A 20,698-nucleotide genomic window follows, 5' to 3' on the forward strand; every position below is an offset into this window, starting at 1 on the left:
CTAGATGCAAGAAATAATAAAGAAAAGAATGGAGAACAACCTACCTAGGTAGTGATCGCATATGGGCTCGTGAGCTCTCGTGCAACCACCTGGACGTGTCGGGAAGAATTCCGGTATGGACGGCAGGAGCTTGGGCTTCCAAGGTTTCTTGATCCCTCCGCCGTCCGGTTGAATCTCGATGGTCAGAGGGATTGCGCAAGGGGGCCCAAGGGTAACCACCTTCCATGTGCTTTGTGCGTTGCGAGTGTATCATTCTCGTCCTGAGTTGATGACTAGTATGTTGCAAGATGGCGAGTCGTTTGATGGCAATGCTGCATTGCTGTTCCTGGGAGCAGAAAGTGAAGACAAGATAAAGTAGATGGTTCCTTTTCGGCAGATGCATGAACATGACTCGGGGACACGGTAGTAAGTTCGATTCGTTCAGCGATATGTGTGTCATCTTGGGCGTCTTCTCCGCGAAGTCGCATGCTGTGGCCTGGTGCAGTGGACATGGAGCTGTGAAGCACTGGCGTCCAGTGGTAGCTTGGCGAGCGTGGACATGATGATGGCGGGCAGCACGTCGAAGCAAACTTGCCCAGGAACGGTACGGCGCGGCGCGTAGCACAGAGTGCGTAGTTGTGTAGATGAATATGTCGGTAGTTGTTCGATCACACTGCTTCGAGAAGGACCTGCGTCTGCTATGGGAGCGGAAGGGCGTGTGGGGGCGGGGGCGGGGATGGCGATAGCAACGTTGCCGCCGGTGCTCTGCCGTGCTCGCTTGGCAGATGAATGGCTAAGTAATGTGGTGGTGTGGTGGTGTGTGGTGTGTGGTGTATGGGGTATGCCCGGCAATCTGAGAGAGCCATACTGAGTCGAGTTGAGCTGGAGAGGCCTTCTCGGGCAGCAACAGATTTCGGGCATTCCACCGCCTTGTTCCCGCCTAACCTGCTCAGCACAATCGAAATCAGAGCGCAACGCTTGGCGATTGCTGCGACTAGCTCCGTAACTGCATACAACACCGCTGCGTGCTCGCCGACTTGGCTTGGCTTGCCTCAGACCATCGGGAATTCCTCCTCCTGCTGCTTGCTACAGTACGCGCCACCCTAGGACCTAAGACCAGCGACACAGCCGTAGCACAAGAGTCGAGCACCTGCGCACACGACCAACTCGCTGCCCAGCCCAGCCAGCCCAGCCCCCTCTCCGCACTCTCCGCCCCTCCCTCGCCCTTCACACAACTCCTGGCGCCCTCGCCCTCGCCCTCGCCCTCGCCCGCCGAGCTCTTGTCCGTCGGCCTCTCCCAGTCGACGTGACCGCCATCGACCGCGCTGCACCCCTCGCCCACTCTGCCGCTTCAAGACTCCCACGCGCCGGCCATTGCATGGCCATTGGCAGCATCATGTGCTTCGGAAGCGGCAACAAGGATGACCCCGATGCCAAGAAGAGCAAGGAGATAGAGAAGCAGTTGCGCGAGGACCAGAAGCGACTGGCCAAGGAGGTCAAACTCCTACTGCTCGGTATGCAGCAAACAGATCTTTGCAACGCACGTCCTATGGCCTCGCGTGGCATTGTGCATTGGGCCACGCTGACTGTGAGCCTACAGGTGCGGGAGAGTCCGGCAAGTCGACTGTCCTCAAGCAGATGCGATTGATACACACCAAAGGTTTCTCCTCGCAAGAACGGAAACAATGGAAGGTCACCATCTTCCAAAATCTGCTGCATGCATTCCAAGTCGTCTTCGGCGCCATGGAAGAGCAGGAGGTCGACTTCGCAGAGGACAGCAATATTGTGCGTCCATCGCCCATTGGCCCCGTTGAAACTACCCTTGCTTACTGACGCTGTGTGGCAGAGATACGCCGAAATCATTGCCGCCGATCCAGACATCGGTCCTGATGATCCTATGCCCATCGACTGTCTCAACGCATTCAAAAGCTTGTGGCGCGATGCGGGTGTGCAGCTTGCCATCAAGAAGGGCAACGAATACGCTTTGCACGACAACCTGACTTAGTCAGTGACAACAATCATTATCGATCCACACGCAGAATCGCTGACCATGCAACAGCTACTTTGCTGATGTCGAACGCCTTTTTGCCAAAGACTTTTTGCCAACTGACCAGGACATCCTGCGCGCTCGCTTACGAACAACCGGCATCAGCGAGACCATCTTCGAGACTGGCAGCCTCACCTACCGCATGTTCGACGTTGGAGGACAGAGATCAGAACGAAAGAAGTGGATCCACGTCTTCGACAATGTGCAGGTAGTTCTTTTCCTGGTTGCGATCAGTGGTTACGATCATGTTCTCGTGGAGGATCGAAACGGCGTAAGTGGACTTGGCTATGCGCATCTGGATGTTCGTCAAGAATCGCTGACATTATTCAGAACCAAATGCACGAAGCTTTGATGCTATTCGAGAGCATTGCGAACAGCAAGTATTTCGAAAAGTCCGCTCTGATCCTCTTCCTCAACAAGATCGATCTTTTCCGAGAAAAAGTGCAGTCGGGCCAGGCACCCATTTCAGAGCACTTCCCGGACTATACGGGTGGTGATAGGGATGTTGAGGCCGGGCAGCAATTTTTTGCGACCAAATTCCGCAACCTCGTGAGAGACCCACAGAAGGAAGCCTATGTCCACTTTACCAACGCGACCGATACAAATCTCCTGGACAAGACCATGAAGAGCGTTCAAGATATGATTGTGCAGCGCAACCTGCACAACTTGATGCTGTGAGCGACGACCCCACCACCCACTGCGAAGTTACAGCTTCTTCTCGCCATTGGCAATGGCGGACCCTCATATCGCTCGAGCCCTATGTTTTTGTCGTGTCTCCTGTTAGCGGCCATCTTTTTATGAGCGACGTTAGCGCAGCAACGTTTTCTGATCATGTCGCAGTATGACATAGACTCCTCAGGCGAAGACCTGCGACTGAGCAGTGTAAAGTCTCCGAAGGCGACAGAACTGCCTGGAAAACGAGAGACACCATCATGAACGAGCATTTCTCCTAGCCATTAATTGCTTCGAGCATATTCTGGAGTATCACGCTGCGCGAACGAGCATTTCTCCTAGCCATTAATTGCTTCGAGCATATTCTGGAGTATCACGCTGCGCTTCTCCGAGCAGAGCGATACGTATCCTTTGGAACGTTGGAAGGGAATACAGGCCAAGCCGCGCGCTGGCTGTGAAACTCGCTCAATATCGGCCTTTCAAGGTCAAATATTGCGTACGCGCAATCTTGGGCGAGGAGTGAGGAATTGCGAGTGAAGGAGGACGACCTGGGAGCTATTTTGTCAGCACATAGAGCTCTACGAATTGCCTCGCGGTTGGCTAGGACGGATCAGTAACAATGAGTCCAATGTCTGTGCCAGAAAGATTCTCGCGCTCAGCGCTGGAAGCACGGACTTAAATCGATAGAAAAAGCTCACTTCATTGCGGCATTCAAACCTCACTTCGAATGAATTTGCGATACGACTTCCTTAAAATTGTTTCATATCTCGCTCCACAGCACTCACTGACAACAACAGACCACCCCATAGAGCAGGCGACTCGACTTGATCAAAACTAGACACGAAAAAGCATGGATCAGCCCTTCGATTGTAACAGCTGGACGCCAAGCAATTCTTGGGAATGGGAGCCATGGCTAACACCGTATACGACAATTGAGATCAGGGCACTGATCAAACAACTCAACAGAGATACCAACATCATCAAGGAGCACCCATACGAGCCCAAGCATTGGATCAAGCGCGCGAAAACATTAACGCGACTGCGCTACCCCGAACTCGCGGTCGGTGATGCTCATAAGGCATCCCTCTTGATCCAGAACTTGCTCGAGGGTCTCGATACACGGTCGAACTCACGAGTCGGCTGCGATCTTGGTTTCTGGATGAGCGACCCTGACATCGACGAAGACTTAATGGAAGAGGAGCATGAGAAACAGCAGAACTCATTCGAGGCGACCAAGAGAGATGCAGAAGATATCATATCGAGCAGTCTTTGCTTCGCGCCCAGCTACTTGCGAGGCCAGTTCGTGCCGGCGCCATACCCTTGGCTTGAAGAAAAGCACAGAATGAGATCGGATGATGTAATACAAAACACCAATCTCGACCTGGCCGATCCGGAAAATGGTGCCTCTGGCGGCATAACGTGCTGGCTCAAACGGTACGCTTTTGGGCCCGGCGTCGGTGCGCGTGAAGGCGCGGATCTTCTTGGCGTCTTTGCGGCGCGTGACATTGATGCTGGAAGTGTCATCGTCGTTGATCGAAGTCGAATCTGGGTATGCAAGCGCCTCTGCTGCCATGTCATGATACAGAAGCATGCTGACAAGATGTGCGAGGGCTGCAACGGACCAGGGCGAGAAGGCTTGATGGAAGAGAACGGATGTCCCCATCCATTACATCCCAATATCGAGTCGGATGAAGCCAAGCATGACATTCGATGGATCCGCGACAGGCTCGGAAAAGATGCTGCGAATACTATCACTAGGTGTCGGACGTTATTAAGCTGTATTCAAGATGGGATCAAACATCCTCTGGACCATCCGCTCATTGCCCGCTTGACACCAACCTACCACACCAATAAGAACATCGACTATGACGAGCGGGAAAATTTCGAGCTTGAAGAACTTGCAGTGGTTTTTGAGGCACTGCAGCAGTTTGGAGTCGATATTTTCAGCGACCTCAACTTCGATACGTGGGTAATCTTCGTTCTTCAGGCCAGGCTCGATAACAATCAGTGGTCAGATCCCAATACGACGTGCCTCAGCTCGCTTTTCGCCCTCTTCAACCACAGCTGTGAGCCGAATGTGAGCTGGACCACGCAAGGCGGCCACCAAACTCTTGAGATGACTACGAAACGTCGGATACGAGAGGGCGAGCAGCTTTTTGTCGAATATGATTCGTTCATGAATGACAAGCCACTGGAGGAGCGGCGGAGAAGGCTATACAGATGGCTGGACGGCCCTTGCCAATGCAGTCGATGCGCGAGAGAGCATTCTGAATTGAGCAGGACTGCGTCACCGCTGACGAGTTCATTTGGATCAAGTGAATGGGATACTGATGAGAAGCCAGTCCTACCGGAAGATCTTGGAGTGGAGTTCGAGCGGTGGGATAGTCTCAGTGAGTGCTGACGATATCTTGGATATGTATAGCGGCATTTCTGTATCACGCAATCAATTACTGCATGAGCACTCGGAATTGCGCGTGCGGGCTACAGATATCGTCCAGAAAGAGGTAGATGTTCCCGGGTTCCCGGCCCTATCTGTGAAAATGCCCTTTGGAGCGTTCTTCATCCGGCTGAGCATCCTGCTTCCACTATCCCCAGTATTTTCACTCATTCATCATGCTGGGCTCGCTGGCACGCATTCACAAGTGCGTGAGCGTGAAGTTGGCTGAGCGTCAAAGTTGGTGATATTGCCGTGCCTGATGTTCACGACCCTGATATGGTGGAATTCCATGAGAGCAACCTTCCTCCGTGCCTTGGACGTTGCTCTGGATGCGTTTTGGGTCATGCTGTGAAACTCGATGCAGTCTGCTGGCCGACGATCCGATTTCCTAAATTGGTACTCCACGAGAGGACATTCCGCCACGCCGCCTTCACTTGAACGTCCTGACCAGCGCCCTCAGATCCCCACCCTCAACCCAATCCTCGCCTTCTCCGCCGATCGTGTGGCCCCAGCCATCTCCCACTTCACCCACAATCCTTGCCGGCCTACCAGCAACAATACACCCAGGTGCGACGACCATGTGAGCAGGAACCACCGTGCCCGGTAGAACTTTACAATTCTCCTTGAGGATACTGAATTGCCCCAATACACAATTCTCGCCAACATGTGCATGACTGCCGATTTGAATTGCAGAAATATGCGTTCCCGTTCCAATAAAGACGTTGTCGCCGATTCGCATGGGATAGAATGTCATTTCACCATGATGGAGTCGCATTGGTGGGTGTAGTACGCAGTTTGTTGCAATTACCGATGCCTTTCCGATACTGATGGCGGTCATTGAGGCAGGCGTCTTCTCGCCCTCTGTTGGAGGTGGTGGAAATCTGTGTAGGTCGCCACGCAGGTGTACACCTGCCATGATGACTGACTTGCCGCCGAGCATTATGTTTTGCTTCCCTTCGATATGAGCTCGGCGGGAAATCTTGTTGCCGGTGTCCTGTATAGTGTTGGTTATAGGTCTTGAAGGGGAGAATGAATGCAATACTGACGGTCTCTATGTATTCGCTTTTGACAGAGCGCCTCGACGTGGGCGCCGCACGGGATGCCATCTTGAGTAGATCAGTCCTTGTGGCCACGCTTGGCCTGGATGTTTGTTGATGATTTGACTGTGGAAGCCGACCACGACTTGTGCTTATAAGTCTGCCGTGCCACTATTTTGGAGACAGTGAACTCCAATGCTAAAAACACTTCCTTTGCACCGCTCCTGCTCAACGTTCCACACAACACATGGCTCCTCTCTACAAAGGCTACAGTATATATATGTATCAGTCAGGGAGTGGGAATGGGGTGGAGGAAGTCGGAAGTGGAATTGAACTCGTGCAAACCTGTTCTGCCACGCGACAGCCATGAGACTGCATGAGAACACGAAAAGAGACTCGGAGGAATCATGGCGAGTAGGAATGGATCTAGAAAAGGGCGATCGATATGGCGCCATGAACGAACATTCCGATGTCACTAATACCCATGAGGATGTTTCGTCGGGGCCTTCGCTCAAGGAAGACTGGCAGGGACTTATTGACGACGATGCCTTGCTATCGTCTCTTACAATACCTGGCACCCACGACAGCGCCGCTTTCACGCACCCTTGGCCATTTGTGGCGACGCAGTCAATGAACATTTCTCAGCAGCTTCACGCTGGCATACGATACTTCGACCTTCGCTGCGGGATCAGGAACGATGTTGCCGAAATGGTTCACGGTCCGTCTTTACTCGGTCTTCAACTCCATGATGTTCTCAATAGCATGTTCGAATTTTTGGATAGCCACCCCACTGAAGGCCTAATTGTGCAGATCAAAGAGGACAGGGAACCGGAAAAGTCCACGAAACATTTTTCGCAAGTGATTTGGCAGAACATTTCATCCAACCCGGACAGGTGGCGGACTGCAAATACTACACCCACGATGGGCGAACTGAGAGGGAAAATCCAGCTGTTCAGGCGTTATCAAGGCCCGAGACTGTTCTCGTTTGGAATTGATGTCACTCAATGGCGGGACAATCCTGACTTACCATTCACCATTTTCACGACACATGATGTTCAGATCACCATACAAGATCATTACAGCTTCTCAGATCCTCAGCCTTTGCCTTCGTTGATCATCAGCAAGGGAGGTGATGTGCAGCGTCTTCTTGACCGAGCGCCGCAAGACGCGGACGATAGTCATTGGTACATGAATTTTACCAGCGCCTTCGAATTCAACCTTTGGTACCAAATTCCTCCTCGAACCATTGCGATTGGCGGCTACTATGGCTTCCGTTGGGAAGAGGGAATGAATGTTCGCTTGCGGAATTACCTACGCATCCATTCTGGGAAGCACCGCTTTGGCATCGTAGCCATGGATTTTCCGGGAGCTGGAACGGACGACTTGATCACCACCTTGATTCAGTCGAACTTCAAATATAAAGTCAAATACTGGCCTTTGTTACTGTGTGTTGCCTTGGTCTGCATCTGGATCACCATGTTTGCCTTTCGAGAGACTTGGGGAGACGGTGTTGAAATGAGAGTCGTGGACTATCTATTTGGTCCTGTATGATATGGAATCAGACTTTTGGTATCAAGTTTGCCACTGCTCAAGCATAGGGTCGAGCGCCAGGATACGTGGGTCATCATCGTGTTGAAGCCATCCTTGACGCACGGCTGCAGCTGGGCGACGAGCTCAAGGCTGACCGGGCCAAACTTCGTCTGCAATCTCTCTCACAAGACGCAGCTTCTTGGCCATGTCGGCATATCCCAAAAGATTGCCATCTTCGTGCGAAGCGAAGCCACACTGAGGACTCACTCCGAGACGCTGCAAAGCTTCCTCTTTACTTTCACCACTCCCCGAAGCCACGAATTCAGCAGCCTTGTAAATCCGCTGCTTCATCTCCTCCTTATCCTCCAGCTCTGGGAATTTGCTGGTTATCACTCCAAGAATGACATTTTTATTCTTTGGAAGCTCCTTCAACGGCTCGAACCCACCCGCGCGTGCGGTGTCGTACTCGAGATAATATGTCGACGCGTCCAGCTCGTTGAACAGCTTGGATGCTATCCTGTCATAGCCGCCCTCACTAAAGTGCCTTGAGCCTACAAAGTTTCCGCGACAAAGATGGATGCCTAGGTGCATATCTGCGGGACGTTTGAAACAATCATTGTAAAATGCAATGTAAGCGTCGAAGAGGCTGTCGATTGATCGTATATTTGCGGGATCTTTCTTCCAGCCCTCAATCATCTTCTCCGAGCAGAAATCTGACCGGCATCAGTAACGGGCTACATGGGCCAGATCCACAAAGACTTACAGGCCAGATTGGGCTAGAGGACGCCGAAACAACTCGTCAGCAAGCATTTCTCGGACTATAATGCTTAAAGTGTTGGCAACACGTACATCATCCACCTGCACGTTCCGCACGCCTGCATCATAGAGAAGACTCAACTCGGTTCTGTATGCCGTTGCAATGTCTGCGAAGTATTCCTGGAATTCGTCAATTCTGGTGCACGAAAGAGCGGATCTGAGCATGATCGCACCTCGTCGGAGGAGTATACTTCCTTGGGATATGCTTTTCCTTGCCCTGCAAGTAGCGAAAACTCGGCGTTAGCTGCTGCTGTGAAGCATTTGGAGTCACTATGTCGCTTACTGTAGCGAAGATGGTACCAATTCGGCGCGGCCAAAGCTGTGCACATCGAAGAGTACGAGATCAGCAACTGTCCGAACTTGGTGTGTGCCTGGAATAATCGGACTTACTCATTTTGATCTGGCCCCATTGCTCTTTCGGCGTGATCGACTTGAGATACTCGTATTGTGGAATGTACGAGCTGATGCCAGTATGGCTGATCTTTCCTGTGCAGATGACCTGAAGATACAACATTAGGCCATGATGTCTCCGGTCTCCTATCATGATTCAACACCATACCGACTCGCCTGGGACTTTCTCCTCCTCAAGGAACGCGGCGATATCTGGAACATAATCGCGAAAGATAGATGCCTCGGGACCGTAGATCTCTTCCATCCCATTCAGAGACGGGAAGAAGGTTCCCTATCGACACCAATGTCAGCGAACACCTTGAGTGCTCCATGAGATTCAGTACCCAGAACATATGGCGTCGATATTCTCCGTCGGTGATCGCCCGAAAGCCTGCGTCGGCCTGCAATTTTACAGCTTCGTTGATGCAGTCATCTGTCAAAGCTTGAAGCCCTTCTTCGGTGTCCTTCTTCTGCTGAATGGCATGACGCTTGGCGAGAAGTCTCTCAGGACGTAATAGAGAGCCCAGATGCTCAGCTCTAAATGGAGGGTTTCGTGGTGCGGACATATCGATTGTTAGATCACGTGGAAAAATAGCAAGCAAAGGTTCATCAAGGTGACCGCGAGCGGTACTTTATAAATTCTTGTCGACTTCAATTCTGAGACCTATATCATCTTCCTGGCGGACGCTCTCCTATATATGAGATAGAGTATTTGCCCCACCTGCCTCACTCATGGATGTTGGAGTGCCCCGCCTCCAGAATGAGGGAAATCACGCTTTCGGCAGATGCGATTGATGCAGCTTCACAGGCTACAGCGTCAGAAAGGAATGAATCAATGCTTGGCCCAAACGGCTTGGTAATAAGCGAGACCTTTAAAAGATTCAATCCACATACTCATCTTCCTCCACCTCAAGCCATGCCATATTGGACACGAAAACAGTAGCCAGGATTTGCGAACTTGTGCAGGACCGGAGCGTTTCCTTGGTTCTATGCATGGGGTTGACAAGCACTACGAGCGAGAAATGTTATACAGCTTTCTCTGTGTCTGTCTTTGTCTATAGTCGAGCTTTATCGTCTCTGAGCTGCAACCCTGTAAGTTTCTCTAATTCCGCGACAGCAAGATCTGCTCTTCCAAGTGTAACCTTGATCGTGTTCATGCCCAACTTCTTCGCGGTTTTCAAGTTTCCTCCAATGTCGTCAATGAATGTGATATCTTGCGGTCGAACGCCTTTGCCAAGATTGTTGAGCTTCACATACTCGTGAAGGCGGACAACAGCATATCGATAGATGTCTTCATGTGGCTTCCGCATGCCTACATGTGCACTGCTGACGAAGATGTCGAACACGCTCTTTAACTCCTTGTTCTGTCTGCCCTCAGGAGTAGAATCATCGTTGAAAGGATGACCGGGCGGGAAGATCGAGGTATTGCTCAGAGCACCGAGGATCAGCTTGCCTTTGCTCTGGTCTGCGGCTTTCCGGAGTCGTTGAAGAGCTGGCCACATATGTGGGTCTGGTTCCCGAGCGACTCGCATCATCTCCCAATACAGCGATTCAACATCGATATCTGGTATCGGCGGGACATGGTACGCAGTCTCTTCCGCGGCTTGACCAAGGCTTTCCTTCCGCGACCTGGCTAATGATCTGGCGTAGTATTCACGCCACCTTCTCTCGTTGCTCAGATCTGCTTTGAACTCGCGGAAGAAGGCGTCGTCGAGGAGGATATCGCCGCGTTCGAGCTTTGCCCATGCGCCATCCGGGCTCGAGGCGGATATGGCATAATTTATGTAGCCGAGGGGTATGCCTTTGCTCTTTTCGTAGTCAAGGATCGCTTGGAAGGGAGATACGACCTAAGAACTATCAGCTATGCCATGAGAAGACTGTGAAGGCTGGCTTCTCTTACGCACGCAGACACCTCCAATGTCGAACAGCAGCACTCGAGGGTAGCTGTCCTTGGATGACATATTGAATTTGCGGTTCAAAAGAGTGTAGGTCTTTTTATTGTGACTTCAGTTGTCGGTCATAACCTAGCTTTGGCCAGCACCTATCTCTCCTATGTCTAGACACCAGGCTCCCAAAGTCATCAGCGTATAGCACGACATGGTAGTTGTCGTGTCTTTGAGGAAGACTGTAGCCGCGGGAACGAAAGAGCCGAGGTAACAAGCTTTGCTAGTCTCTTGCGAGAGTCTGTCGCGAGTCAGTTGAAGGCCTGCACCAGCAATCGTGACTGTCATTAGCGCCTTGGCAGCGCGAGCTCTTCTTAAGCTATCAATTTGTCTCCAGAGACTCTTTCTTCTTCATCCAAGTGCACGGTAAGCAAGCCCACCCATACACTTCACGCACCTCACAAAACTCACATGAAAAATAGGGCATTACGCATATCAGTGAGGATTCGTCCGAGATTGCGTTTTTGCTAGTTGAAAACTATCAACTGACCGCTCTCGTTGGTCTTCGGATCGGCGAGGAATTTTTGACAATCCAACGAACGCCTTTCTTTTTCTTTTCATCATCACGTTGCGCCATTCGCGGGCGTATGGAGAAGAGCGCGGGAGAGCACAGCCGAGATAGAAAGCCGGAGGGCACGGGAACCCCATAACGCAGTTCTGTCGCGCAATGTCACCACCGTGACAGGGACATCACCTTGGAAGGTGCGAAGGAGGTGCGCGAAACAAATGAGGTGTTCGCCGCTCGGCTGCAAGGCAATCGGTCATTGCCTAGAATCTTCACACCTTGAATCAACGGCCGACAAGGAGACTATCATTCGAGATACGAGGAACTAACTCAGACACCACAGCTGTGGTTCCAAGCAGCGCAATTCAACATACATACGCTGACTTGAGGGGGAGAGGCGCTGCGGTACTTGAGTCAGGGGAAGTGTTGGACAAAGGACTCTACATACCTTACCGCAAGCACACGTTCCTAGCTAGTGTGAAAGGGCTCTCTTATACGCAGGTATATGAAGCCACTATAACCTAGAGTTAGTTCCGTCCAGCGTTGACCAGCCCGAGTCTGGTTGTATCGCCATTCGCCCGTCTTCCCGAAAGCTTGAAACGTCGTATTCAAACCTTCTCAGATCCATTCGACGCCCTTAAGTAGTTGGACTCGTAATATCGAGCTATACCCCAAAGCGAACTCGAGAGAGCTTTCGATCAATGGGAAGATATAGCGATGCTACAAGCGGCAGATTGTGGAAGCCGCAGCGGTGGACAGGATGACTGCTTTTTGGCCAGGCTGGGCAAACAGATTGCTGCAGAGAGAAGCCTCAGGGCTCTGCAATGCTTTCGTGTCTTGACTCTTAATCTCGTACCCTCGATACTCAGTGAGAGTGCCTATGCATACAGCGAAGTATGAGAATGGGATATGTCGCCATTGCAAAACTGAGTGTCTGTATACCAGCAACTGTGGGGCCCGTACGGGGCACCTAGAGTTGCTAGCAACTCTAACCATACCAAGCCCCGCTAAACCTAATACAAATCGTAATCTTAGCATTGCTACCATCTCTGCTGTTCCCAAATTCCTTCTATATTTCCTATTCTATATCCCCTATATTGCATAACGTCTACTAATATAGACCTATCTACGCCTAGTAGTATTAGTAACCTTAAACAGCTTCGCTAGCGAGTTTTTAACCTTATAGAAGACATTAATACCGATACGGAAGGCTAGAAATTAATACAGAGCCTATATAGCAATTAATACACTAGGAGGTCTACTAAGAAGCTAGGCAAGCCTAGTACGGATAGTATATACTATAAGAAGGTATACTACTATTATATAGAAAGGCAGCGCCGTAATAAGCTAAATCGAGAAGTAGTAGGTATTAAGGATAGAAGAGCCTTTAAACCGCTAGAAGAGGAGTACTCTATTAGCTTTGTTATAATAGTAGAATACCGCTAGAACGAGGCTACTAGAAAGGTTAGTATTCGTCGTTATATAATCGCTAATATATACACCTATAATCTCGACCTTCTTAATAGCCGCAAGGTCTATTAACTAGTCAAAGATAAGGTTAAGAAGCAAATAGACTACTTGCTATAGGCGAGGCGGACGTACGACGCTATTAATAGCTAATATAGACCTAATCTCGGTGTCCCTTATCTCGATATCGGTTTACTATATAATGCCGCTAAGAAGTCGCCCTATTACAACCGAGACAAGCGGTTTACGATGCCGGCCGAACGAGACGATCCTAAGCTTTAATTATAGGGTGTTATAGCGGTAGCAAAAGAGCATAGATTGTATTGTTAATTATTTAGTGTCTTAATAAAGGATAGTATTAGGAGAGGCTTCGTATAGGCTATAGAAGAAGGCATTAAGCTACTAAAGAAGTATAGCAAATTAATACTTGCTAGGTATACGGTTATAGTACGAAGGTATCGTAACGGTTATACAGTACAAAAGTTAATGTATTCTCTAAGGTGCCGCGAGGCAAGCTATCTATATAATAGTCCTACTATTAGTAGCAATAGCGACCGTAGCGGTCGATAGTGACCGCTGCCTACTATCGTATATGCAATAGTGTTATATCGTAATAGCCTCCCTCTCTATAAAAAAGGTCGGTACTATCTATAGTGTCCTAAAACAAAGGTCCTTAGCAGGCCGCACCGTAGGAAGGTTTAAGGCAAAAGAGCGTAATAGCGTCGCATAAAGGCTAAGCCTAAACAGTATACTAGAACGGTAATACTAGGTACAGAATCGTGTCTCTCTAGTAATAACTGCGTCGGTCTTATACTTACTTATTGCGACGGTTACGAAAAGCGTCGCGTAAGCTAGTTAGTATAGTCTAAACCGCCTTTAGCTACGGCTAAGGCGCGACGGTCTTTATAGTCTTGTTATCGGATAGCGAGGTATTAACTGCGTCCGCTATAGCAGTAGCGCGGTCTAACTAATCGACAGGGATATTAGGGAAGTCGGCACCTAGCAATAGTAGCGTGTCGGCGTCGCGTATAGTACTATATAGCTTAAAGTAGTCGGTTATCTATGCGTTAAGCTTTGCGATCTTATCCTTAGTAGTATTGCCTTATACGCCGCCGAGTAGCTTAAAAGCGTCCTCGTTAATTAGGTATAGTATAGGGATTGCCTATTGCGGCGCGACGCGTAAGAAATCGTAGTAAAGATAGGTTAGCGATAGCGTAAGCGACTCCTTTAAGACCGTAGCGGAAAGACGATACTACTAGGCTATCTAGCGCTTAGTTGCTTCGCGGATCTGCGCCTTAGCTAGTATCTATTATAGCTAGTACACCTCGATTGCTACTAACTCAGACTAGCGCATATAGTAGAGAGCTTATAAATTAAGCGTACGTACACTAATTGCTATCGCATTGTATTAGTATTGTCCGTAGGCGCCTATAGTGTTTTCCTATAAAGCGGGTAAAGGTAGCAAGCATATCGGAAGCGATAGGAGCTTGTGCTATAGCTACGTAACCGTGTTATTAGGCAGTAGTAGCTAAGCCGCAACTAGAGCCTTCGTAGGCGTAGAGAATAGGTTAGACGGTAGCGGCATCTTCGACGGTAGGCGAGGCGCTAAGAACGGGCTAGCAGTTAGCTTCTAGCGAGTGTTTAACTTAGTCGATAGTAACGCGCGCGAGGAATTTAGCTAGATCGCCTTAGTTAGCGGGGCAACCGGCTTAGCCCGAGTCGCGAGCTCTAGAGGGATGATTTTGCCGAAAAGGTACGCGTTAGTAAGGTCGGTCTCGTCTAGCGAGTAGTCGGGTAACGGCACTAGGAATGCACCTATAGGATCCTAAGTATAGTCGATGTTATACTACTAGTAATTCTTATTCGTTACTATCTTATCGTACTTAAAAATAGTATTGCCCTATATAACACGCTCCTAGACGCCTAAAGGATCGAAGACTAGATCGGTAGAGGCCGTCTTCGGCAAATTATAGAACTATAGCGTTAGCGCGGGCTCTAATCTATTAGAGATAGCGCTGTCCTTAAGCGTCTAGATATAGGCGATAAAGGTAGATAAGGCGTATACCGGATCGATCTAAGTTAGCTAGTAGACTAGGCTAAAGTCTACCGGGTATTAACGGTTAAGAAGTAGTAGAGGTATGCCTTTACCCTTATTAGCGGTATAGGTACCGTTCTAGTAGCGACCGCTACTAGTAAGCTAAGCGTACTGTTCCGTATACGACGCATTAGTAGCCTTAGTGTCCGTAAGCGCCTTATTAGTATAAAGGGCGGATATGTAGCCCTCGCCGCGAAGCGTATATACGTTACAGACTATAATATACCGCTAGGTGTAAGCGACGACGTCCTAGGTAATAGCTAGGCGACCTAGGTTGCGACGGTATAGGTAGGGTAGACTACTAGAATTAAGGGACGACTCGTACTACTTATAGAGCTATATAGCCGACTAGGTACTAAGTTCTATACCGATTAGCAGTAGCTAAACTATGTAGTCCTTAAGCTAGGAGTCTAGTAGAGGCAGGCGCACTATCGAGAGTCGTCCGGTAGCTACTATCTATAAGAATTAGACTTCGCCGTAGGTAGTTAGGTCGATCTTATAATACTTCGTCGCTCCGATATATTCGCTAATAGGTCGCTTGCCCGTCTTTAGGTATTCCTTACTATAGTTACGGTAGGATACGTCCTTACCGTTCTCGCTACGCTTATATAGGACCGAGTAACTGCCTACTATAATGCTATCGCGATGTTCTTTTAGGACGAAGCGGTAGAACTACTCTTATACGAGGTTAACTGTCTATAGGAAGTGCAAGATAGCGCGTACTATAAGACCGACGGCTCTATTATAGATTAGAGACGGTACTAGCTAGAATCGTAGGTCGCCGGTATAGGTGCTTAAGCTAAGGAAGTTCTCGCGTAAGCGGGTAATGTTTACTAGGAGTCGGTACTACAACTTCGCGTAGTAGAAAGTAATAGTTAGTAGAAAATTCGTATCGAGGTTAGCTAGGTTAGGAAGCTCCTTTAATTCGCCCGCTATTATAAGCGCTACGTACTCGCTAAAGCGAATCGCGTAAATCTCCTACTACGTATCGTAACTATCCGAGTAGAGGTCGGTCCTAAAGATAGAGTATTTACGGGCGAGATCGTCGTTTACAATTCGGAAGGAGTACGGTTGCGTAAAAAGTAGGTTTTTAAAATCGGTAACTAGCTTGCCTATATACTAATGCAATTCGCGTAGAATCTAGAAGCGCCGATCGCTAGCTATAAGGTACAGATAATGTAGGTAATGCTAAAGCCTTACTAAATAGTATTCGACTATTTGCTTATATAGACGTAGGCGAAAAAGATTAGGTAGCCGACCGTTAGCGTCCTTAGCGTAAGCGTTGCGTGCGAGCTTCGCGGCCTAGATAAAGCGTACGTCTCTATTCTTGTTACGCTCTATAGGATTAGCGGCGATTAGCGTATCGACTTTCTTATTATAGTCCTTATACTCTACGTACTACCGGATTACAGCTTGTTCGGGCGTCTCGTTAGTACGAAGGAGACGCTTATTAATTAAAGTCTAGCGCGCGCGCTAGCCTCGAAGCCGCTACTGCTCGAACTTAAGTTCTTTAGGGGATAGGACCGGAGGTTCCTTAAAAACTAACTCGATCGGAGTAGCTAGGAGCTTAGGAGGAGCTAGTACGGGCGCTTATAGCGAGCCGTTACTCGGCGCCTACGTTAGGGAGGCAGTTGCCTATAGTAGCGGTAAATTAGGAAGTGTACGCGCTAGCGGAGATAGTAATTCTAGTAAAGCCGGTCGATTTGCGGATATTATTAATAGTAGTGCCGATTCTAAAGCCGAAGGCGCATTAAGAGGCTACGCGCTAATAGGATTAATCGGGCCGCTTTCCGTACCGTTAGCCGGGCTACTAGACGCGTAGGTAGCGGCGTCTCGGTAAAGGGCAAAGAAGCCTAGTACGATATCCTATAGCTTCTCGGCCTCTAGGATCTCGACCTATAACGCTTTGCCCTTCTAAACAAACTCCTATTTACCTAAATAGTACGGCGGAGGGTCGTCGTTATCGATAAAGTAGTCGGCTATAGCCTTATAGAGCGTTCGGCCTGTCTATCGGCCCTCGCCTAGTAACGCCTTCGCTAGCTCCGCTAACTATTTCTTCTTCGTAGTAAGCGCCGTAACCGCCTATATAAACGACTTCCTATCGAAAACGTAATCTAGATTAACTGCCGCGATAACCGCTAGTACGCAATATTTTAGAAAGGAAAATCGTCTAATATTAGAGAGCGGACAGTCTAGATTCGGAAGCACTATCGATAGGCTAGCAATAGTCTAACGCTATACAGTACTAAACTCGCTGCCCGGCGTTCCCTACGATTGCGGGCGAGCTATTACCTCGAGTAAGTCGAAATTAGATCTGTCTATATTATTAGCCGGAGGCAACGGTGCTAAGCTCGCTATTAGCGTATCGTTAATACGACTATAGCCTAAGAATAACGGTGCGTGTCGCTGCAATAGTTGTCGGCCGGAGTCCGTTAATACGTAGTATAATTCTATATCTAATCCGTCCTTAGTAAATATTAGGAAAGGCCGTATATATCTATTCTTAGTAGCGTAGCTTAACACCGCCTAAACCTCGCTAGTGCTTAAACTGCCGTTAGTAGAAATAAGCGATAGCGCCTTACGAAAGGTCTATCGAAGATTGCCTTCCGCCGTAGCGAGGATTGTAAAGCCCTCTAACGTCTACGCTAGGTTAATACCGTATTCCTCTAGTCGCGTTTGTTACGGGTTAAGCGTAGCGTTATCTATTTCTCTACGATACTTGCCGATCTAATCCGCTATTACGTCTTCTCTACCTACTAAATCCTTTATCGAGTTCTCTATATCCTCTAGCTTAGGCGTAGCTGTACGTATCTCGACCGTAGCGCTAGGCGCTATATCCTTTCCGTTCGTTATATTCTTAAGCTTAGCCGCGAGCGTAGGAATCTCGATCGGGGTGTCTAAGGCTGCATCCTCTCTACTCGTTACGGCCCTAGGCTCCGGCGCGGCTATACGATTCTCGACTGTTTCGTCTAATACCGTATCCTCCTTATCCGTTATATTCTCTAGCTCCGGCGCGGCCGTACGACTCTCGACTATAGTATCTAATACTATATTCGCCTCGTCCGTTAGGTCCTCTAGCTTAGGCGCGGCTATATAATTCTTAACCGTAGTATCTAATACTGCATCCTTATTGCTTGCCTTACTCTCTAGCTTAGGCGTAGGCGTCGAGCCGGTAACAAATAAGGACTATCCGGCCGATCCTAGACTATCTAATAGTAGCGGTTCCCTATAAGGAGCGTTAGTCTTACTATTCCCTATCGCAGTATCCTAAGGGTCTCGATCCTCGCTTCTACGATATTCCTTAGCTATTACTCCTTAGAGGAGGTCGAGCGTATCGGCCTTACGGTATAGGCGAGACGCGCGCTATAACTCCGCCTTAAATAATATAACGTTTAGGCGCTTATATCGCGATCGGTACTATAGAAATTTTTGCTAAAAAGCTACTACTTTACGTTCCCCGCGACGGACGCGGTTATCGCGCTTAAGGGCCGTTCCTATTCGTCGTCGGTAATTAATAGAAAGCTCTCTTATCGTCCGGAAAGATCGATGCTAAATAAGGGATAGCCCGTATCTACGTATAACGGTTGCCTAAGTAACGTAGTTACGATAACGATATAAGGGTACGCCTAGGCGGATTACGACTTCGAATAAGGAGTCGCGCCGCAAAGTCGTATCGATTTGCGACGAACTACGAGGGATTGTCCGGCCTCGCTTTTATCGGCGGAGCTAGCAACCTCTAAAAAAGGCTAGCGAGCTCTCGTCCGCTTTACTACCCTACGGAGGGTATAGGACAGCGGTGCCTCCTCTAGAGAGTATACGTTATCGTAGATTTTGCGAAGATCGTCCGCGCCTATTAAGTCGTCGATATTATACTATATATTATAGGCGCTCCTATACCCTTTCTACTTTACTAGGTATTAGAGAATAGGCTAGCCTCTTCGGACGACGGTCCGTCGCCCGAGAAAGCGCTCGATTTTGTAAGAGTCGCCCTCGTCGCTAGAACCTAGACCGTCCTTAGCTACGACGGGTAGGGGCTCGTAATTAACAGTTCTCTTAAAAGGATCTAGGTCTTTAGGAGCTTTTTCTAACTACGAAACCGATATTACCGGATAGATACGCATTAATAGCGGCAACTCGAGATAGTAGGCTAGTCGTCCGACCTTCTCGAGAACCGTAAAAGGCCCTTTAAAATAGTAGCCAAACTTATACGACTAACCTAGCACTTCGTAACTATAGTATAGGCGAAGTATAATACGGTTACCTAGCTTAAGGAACAGGGGCTTATACTTGCTATTATACCGTTCTTTTATTTTTACGTTCGCCTAAGCAATCGCGTCCTAGACTTCCTTCTAGATACGGCTACGCGCTACCGCCCTATTATACGGATAGTCGTATAGTATATCGAGCGAGTCGAGATTCGTCCTTACGCCTATAGCAACCTCGTTCGGCGACTAACCGGTAGTCGCATTACGGGAGTTGTTAAGCGTAGCCTATAGCTATAGGATAAACGTCGTCTAATCCTCGCTAGGATAATCCGCTAACTAGTAACGAATCGCCGTCTCGACCGTTTAGTTAGTTTACTCGGATTAACTATCGGTTTAAGGGTAGTAGGCTATAGACGTAGCTAGCTTCGTATATAGGCGCGAGAAAACGCTCTTAAAGAAGTCGCTTAGCTAGCGAGGATTACGATTAGCGATAAGCACTACCGGTATACTTATATCTATTAAACAAAGCCTATCGATTAGAGCGATGCCCTAGTCGTAGGCCTTCTAGTCCTCTTTGCCTAGGACGACTGCTACCCGCTTAGACGTTTTATAAGTAATCGTATATAGTACATTAAATCTATCGGTCGTAACCGGTAAGGCGGTTACGAGATCTATCGTTATAGTATAGTATAGGCCCTCCGCATTCTAGATCGGGTAAAGTTCGCCGTAAGGAGCGTATCGGGAGGTACGCAAAAGGAGATACTAGTAATAATAATCTAAATAGAGGCGAAGGTAGCGAGCGAGTCGATATATAAAGAAGGAAGCTTAAATGCGGTCGAAGACGCGCTAAAAGCCTTAGTAGCAACGGTTATCGTAAGCCTGCTCGAAGATCTCGCCTATTAAGGCTCGAGGGATATAGAGTCGCTCGCGCCCTAAAGATTAGTTATAGAAATATAAGAGGCCGTCCCTCTCGAAGAATCGAATGCCTAGTAGACTATTAAACTTATTACCTACGAATAGGTCCGGATTTTTGCTACCCTTATACCGAACTAGCGTTTTCGTTACCGAAGGCATATTAGCTCCCTCCGAATAGAGACGCTCTAAAGCATTCCGCGCCTACGCTTATCGAACTAGTCGTAAAACCCTAGACTAATGTTCGTTATTATCGTACGCTCGGTTTAACCGACGTTAGAAATCCGGATCTAGCTCTACTAATATCGTATAGAAGTAGGCTACTTCCTCTAGATCGGCTAAAGAGGGCGTAGCGTCGGTATAGTAAGAGAGCGGGTCTAAGTTCTCCTCGTCCGGCGTTAGCTTAGGCGACTCCGTATCCCCTAGAAGTCGACTAAGGGCGTCTAGAACTAGGTATATCCGCCCTAGACGGTAAACTATATCGACTCGATATTAGGAAAGGAACATTAATACTCTTACTAATTTTAGGTTCTACTTGCCTATATCGGTAGTCGTAGTTATCGACACCGAGTTAGTAAGACCGACCGCGGTATAGTAGTCTATAAAGATAGTCGTCGGCCTCGATAAAGCATATATTAAATAGCCTACCTTCTTTACTATCTA

The 20,698-nt window shown here is 48.7% G+C and overlaps 7 protein-coding genes across 7 annotated transcripts; 3 read left to right on the forward strand and 4 right to left on the reverse strand.

Annotated features, from left to right (window-relative positions):
• Positions 1 to 40: 40 nt before the first annotated feature.
• On the reverse strand, positions 41 to 1,354 carry MYCFIDRAFT_169706 (uncharacterized protein; the record flags this gene model as incomplete). Its single annotated transcript, XM_007923031.1, has 4 exons — positions 41 to 569; positions 605 to 973; positions 999 to 1,304; positions 1,338 to 1,354. The coding sequence occupies 4 exons, from the start codon at positions 1,352 to 1,354 to the stop codon at positions 41 to 43; spliced, it is 1,221 nt and encodes a 406-aa protein (XP_007921222.1).
• Positions 1,355 to 1,375: 21 nt separating this feature from the next.
• On the forward strand, positions 1,376 to 2,704 carry MYCFIDRAFT_28436 (G-protein alpha subunit; the record flags this gene model as incomplete). Its single annotated transcript, XM_007921678.1, has 5 exons — positions 1,376 to 1,493; positions 1,580 to 1,764; positions 1,826 to 1,983; positions 2,039 to 2,297; positions 2,357 to 2,704. 5 exons carry the CDS (start codon positions 1,376 to 1,378, stop codon positions 2,702 to 2,704), a joined length of 1,068 nt encoding a protein of 355 aa, XP_007919869.1.
• Positions 2,705 to 3,548: 844 nt separating this feature from the next.
• On the forward strand, positions 3,549 to 5,573 carry MYCFIDRAFT_75812 (uncharacterized protein; the record flags this gene model as incomplete). Its single annotated transcript, XM_007922219.1, has 3 exons — positions 3,549 to 4,247; positions 4,602 to 5,088; positions 5,500 to 5,573. 3 exons carry the CDS (start codon positions 3,549 to 3,551, stop codon positions 5,571 to 5,573), a joined length of 1,260 nt encoding a protein of 419 aa, XP_007920410.1.
• MYCFIDRAFT_25378 (uncharacterized protein) lies at positions 5,566 to 6,241 on the reverse strand (the record flags this gene model as incomplete). The annotated part of the gene is made up of 2 exons (XM_007921503.1): positions 5,566 to 6,129; positions 6,182 to 6,241. The coding sequence occupies 2 exons, from the start codon at positions 6,239 to 6,241 to the stop codon at positions 5,566 to 5,568; spliced, it is 624 nt and encodes a 207-aa protein (XP_007919694.1).
• Positions 6,242 to 6,538: 297 nt separating this feature from the next.
• On the forward strand, positions 6,539 to 7,617 carry MYCFIDRAFT_75813 (uncharacterized protein; the record flags this gene model as incomplete). Its single annotated transcript, XM_007922220.1, has 1 exon — positions 6,539 to 7,617. A coding segment is annotated over one exon (1,079 nt), but the record flags the coding sequence as incomplete, so codon positions are not given.
• A 229-nt stretch (positions 7,618 to 7,846) lies between these two features.
• Positions 7,847 to 9,474, reverse strand: MYCFIDRAFT_28292 (uncharacterized protein; the record flags this gene model as incomplete). Its single annotated transcript, XM_007921668.1, has 8 exons — positions 7,847 to 8,415; positions 8,466 to 8,478; positions 8,552 to 8,638; positions 8,692 to 8,735; positions 8,802 to 8,837; positions 8,909 to 9,017; positions 9,078 to 9,200; positions 9,253 to 9,474. 8 exons carry the CDS (start codon positions 9,472 to 9,474, stop codon positions 7,847 to 7,849), a joined length of 1,203 nt encoding a protein of 400 aa, XP_007919859.1.
• A 489-nt stretch (positions 9,475 to 9,963) lies between these two features.
• MYCFIDRAFT_62625 (uncharacterized protein) lies at positions 9,964 to 10,869 on the reverse strand (the record flags this gene model as incomplete). Its single annotated transcript, XM_007922055.1, has 2 exons — positions 9,964 to 10,755; positions 10,813 to 10,869. The coding sequence occupies 2 exons, from the start codon at positions 10,867 to 10,869 to the stop codon at positions 9,964 to 9,966; spliced, it is 849 nt and encodes a 282-aa protein (XP_007920246.1).
• Positions 10,870 to 20,698: the final 9,829 nt, after the last annotated feature.

Source organism: Pseudocercospora fijiensis (genome assembly GCF_000340215.1).
Source record: "Pseudocercospora fijiensis CIRAD86 unplaced genomic scaffold MYCFIscaffold_1, whole genome shotgun sequence".
NCBI classification, from domain to species: Eukaryota; Fungi; Ascomycota; class Dothideomycetes; order Mycosphaerellales; family Mycosphaerellaceae; genus Pseudocercospora; species Pseudocercospora fijiensis.